General features: G+C 37.9%; 1 protein-coding gene across 1 annotated transcript; it reads left to right on the top strand.

Annotated features, from left to right (window-relative positions):
* Positions 1-918: 918 nt before the first annotated feature.
* LOC134839608 (glutamate receptor 1-like) lies at positions 919-2,228 on the top strand. The gene has a single exon (XM_063855214.1). The coding sequence runs from the start codon at positions 1,024-1,026 to the stop codon at positions 2,164-2,166; it is 1,143 nt and encodes a 380-aa protein (XP_063711284.1). The 5' UTR covers positions 919-1,023; the 3' UTR covers positions 2,167-2,228.
* Positions 2,229-3,741: the final 1,513 nt, after the last annotated feature.

Genomic DNA, 3,741 nt, shown 5'->3' with positions numbered 1-3,741 from the left:
AGGTAGGGGGCGGATTTTCAAAAATATTTTCGAAAATTTTGTCGACCATTTTTAATTCGACCAAATTGAATTTCCGAGCTCTCTCAAAGCACTAAAAAGACTGTGTTTTGGCAAAGTTTTCTGCGCCGCAGGCAAAATTTTGAAAAACAGGCGCGCACTCCCCCCTCAAAATTAGTATATATTGGCGCCGCAGGCGCTCTTAGAAACTTTTAGGATCCGTCACCAAATCTGGATATCTCAAAATAGTACAACGGGGGGACCCTTTGGGTCGGCAGGAGGTCGAATCACTGAGGGGGGGGGGGGGTGGGGAAGTGAAAAGCGTCCGCCCCACCACACCCCCCTAAATCCGCCCCCTGCGGCTAGATGATTTTGAAATTTTTCCATTAAAGTTTCATTTTCCGCTAGATGATTTTGAATAGTTCCATTAGAATTTCAATCCGTTGTCTTGCGGGGTTGTAGAGAAATTGACAAAAACGTAGAAAAATTATTTATTCATTTTGTCCGTAATTGTATTTCTCAACACAATTATATTTGAGTTGTACTTTTTGCCCCATAATTGTATTTCCAAACACAATGTACCTGAACGTTCCCATTGAAAATTTTATAAGAAAAATTGAAACTTTTCAAATACTTTACTTGACTTGGAAACAAAACAGTTTACCTCTGTTCTCTCTCTCTTTCGGCACTACTTTTAAGCCTCAAAAATTAGCAAAAATTTATGTCTTTTAAGCAAAAGATGAAAAAGACATCCACTGTAAAATGGTTTCATTACTCGCAGATGAACTGTCTTAGTTTTAAAAATTTAAGGTCGGCTTGCTCAGAAAAATTTATCATAAATAGTTTTGCAAATAAACTAACTGCATTCAAACGTTTTCAGTAAAAAGGTTTTTTTTGTAATGTTTTTTTTTTGCCATTTTTCAGGTCGCTGACAAGCAGTACGGTGTTTTCGACCCGGAGAAAAAGCAGTGGACTGGTTTGGTCGGCGACGTTTTGCGCGGGAAAGCAGACTTGGCAGTCGCGGGAATGATCCGAAATTACGACCGAGAAGAAGTCGTAGACTTCACCGCATCATACATGGATTACGGCGTGGGCATTTTAATTCGGAAACCACAGCGAAAAACGAACGTGTTTGGGTTTTTAGAACCCTTAACAGTTCAAGTTTGGATTTGCATTTGCATTGCGACTTTTGCGATTGGGGTGGTCATGTTCGCATTAGCGAGGATAAGTCCTTATGGAATTGACAATGTTGAGCCTTCTCTGCAATTCAACTTTCACAACAGTATGTGGTTCGCTCTCGCATCTCTTATGCAGCAAGGCACTGATATAGTGCCACGTTCTATTTCATCGAGAATGTTGGGTACTTTTTGGTGGTTTTTCACTTTAATTGTCATCGCAACTTACACCGCAAACTTAGCCGCTTTTCTCACAGTCACTAGAATGGAATCGCCTATCGAGTCTTTAAATGATCTCGCTCATCAGAACAAAATTTCATATGGAACTGTGAAAGGGAGCAGTTTGGAGCAGTTTTTTGAAGAGCAGGGGAATAAGGAATCACCGTATGACAAATTGTGGAATTACATGAGCTCCATGGACCCTAGTCCGATGGTGAATGACGTGCAAGACGGGTACAAGAGGGTGAAACAGGGGGATTATGCATTTATGTGGGATTATCCGGTTTTACAATACCAGAAGAAGAAAAATTGCGAATTAATGACAGTAGGCAAGCCATTTAATAGCAAAAATTACGCGTTTGCTGTTCGCAAAGGCGCCTTGTACCAAGAACAGATTACGTTAAGTATTCTTTCGTTACAAGAAAGCGGCGAGTTGGAAAAGATAAGGCAGAAATGGTTCGAAGCCGAATCCTTATGCACCGAAGACGAATCTTCGGACGAATCGAAAGCTTCGGGACTGGAGATGGAAAATGTCGCGGGCGTATTTTACATTTTGATTATTGGTGCATTTCTCGCACTTTTTTCAGCTTGTATTGAACTTATTTGGTACAAATTTTTCAGACCAGTTGCTCAAGCAACGCTTAATTATCCGATGGATTCGCAGCCGAAACGAAATTGTTCATCAATCTCAGAAAAAAACTCGGCTGCCGAGTGCAGTAGAAGCAACGGGCAAACGTACATTAATAAACCGCATTATTCCGATTCAGTAGCATAGTAAATGTAATTAAGCCCATAGTTTTTTGCCCTATATCAGTGTAAATGTTGCATATTGTACTTTCGTCCTACTTTAGAAATAAATTTTGCAATTTTTAACTTTTCTTTTTGAACTAATTTTGGTCATACCCGGAGCTATTTTACGATGGAGGAAAAGGACGAATTAGGGAAATGAAAGTGAATAAATAATTCATCAAAGTCATTGGTGGCTTCCACTATGATTCCATTATTAGACCGAAACTCTAGAAAGAGATGAAGATGATGATAACTTAAGAAGTACTGAGGAAAATAATTGGACCGTTTTAATCTCTTTTCCTATTCAAAATCAAAATTGTTTTTCAAATTAATCCACAGATTAATTATTTTTGGACTTCGATTTCCATCAAACTAGATAAAGATAATTAATAAAATACATCAGGCTTTGTTTAGGCTTTAAGTTGAATTTAAGCTTAAACTCTGACAACTTCAGATAAACAAAAACACAGAAGACTTAAGTCTAAAATTGACCGCAGATGTCTAGGGTTGTTGACAATTCTCCAAAATAAGGCTGAATTGGTAACTTACCATGTGAAATAAATTTTTCCTAAGACTCGACGTCTGAACAAATGTTTTCTGACACAAACTCAAAAACATTTTGAAAGTTAACCGCCCATCGAATCATTCAAGCATTAGTGTTTCCGGCAGTTTTGTGAGTGACTTAAACCTGAATAAGTGAATATAAACTAATATCTATTTTTGGACAGGCCTTCCCAATTAAGTCTAACCTCGAGTCTTGAAGTCTAACAAGTGTATCACATGTTCCAGACTGATGAAAACTAGCTTAAAACAAATTCCCCAGGGGTTAGCGATTATTTATTTATTTTCATGTCTAATGAAGTGTTCACTTTTTCCTGAATGTGCCACCAGATTGTTGAACCAACTTTATACGGCGTTATTCACAAATTGAACACATATTTAGTAAAGTTGTTCAGAACAAACTGAAACAAAATTCATACACGTAATTCTTTTGAAACAAAACCGGTTAAGGCCAGTTCATTTGCAAACCAAACGAAGGATAGCCGTTTACAGTGCAGGTAGCATAGAATGTTCCGACCATTAGTCTTACAAAAATACAACATTTTTTTTTCAAATTAGTGTCGTTTTTCGGCGTGGTGTGATAAAAGGATCTGAATGAAAAACTACCCGCATTGCAGTTCCATGAATAAAAATCGATTATAATTTTTTAATAATGTTTTTTTAAATAAAAAAAGAAAAAAAAGTAGTCATCAACAGCCAGGCGCGGATCTAGGAATTTCTCGAGGGGGGGGGATTTTCAAAAAAGTTTTGAAAACTCAATCGGCTTTTTTTAAAGAACATTTGTGAAAAAAAAACAGGCCAAAAAAGGCGTTTTTATGCATTTTTTGGGAAATTTCGACCAAAAAATCGCGTTTTATCGGCGCGTGCTCCCCCTCAAAATTAGTATAGATTGGCGCCAAAGGCTCCTTTAGAAAAATTTTAAGGTCAGTCAACCAAAAATGGATATCTCAAAATAGTACAAAGGGGGACCTGAGAAAAAGGCGTCTGCTCCCCCCCACTC

This window comes from Symsagittifera roscoffensis, chromosome 2, assembly GCF_963678635.1.
Source record: "Symsagittifera roscoffensis chromosome 2, txSymRosc1.1, whole genome shotgun sequence".
Taxonomy (NCBI): domain Eukaryota; kingdom Metazoa; phylum Xenacoelomorpha; order Acoela; family Convolutidae; genus Symsagittifera; species Symsagittifera roscoffensis.
This window is presented reverse-complemented; position numbering and strand designations above follow the sequence as displayed.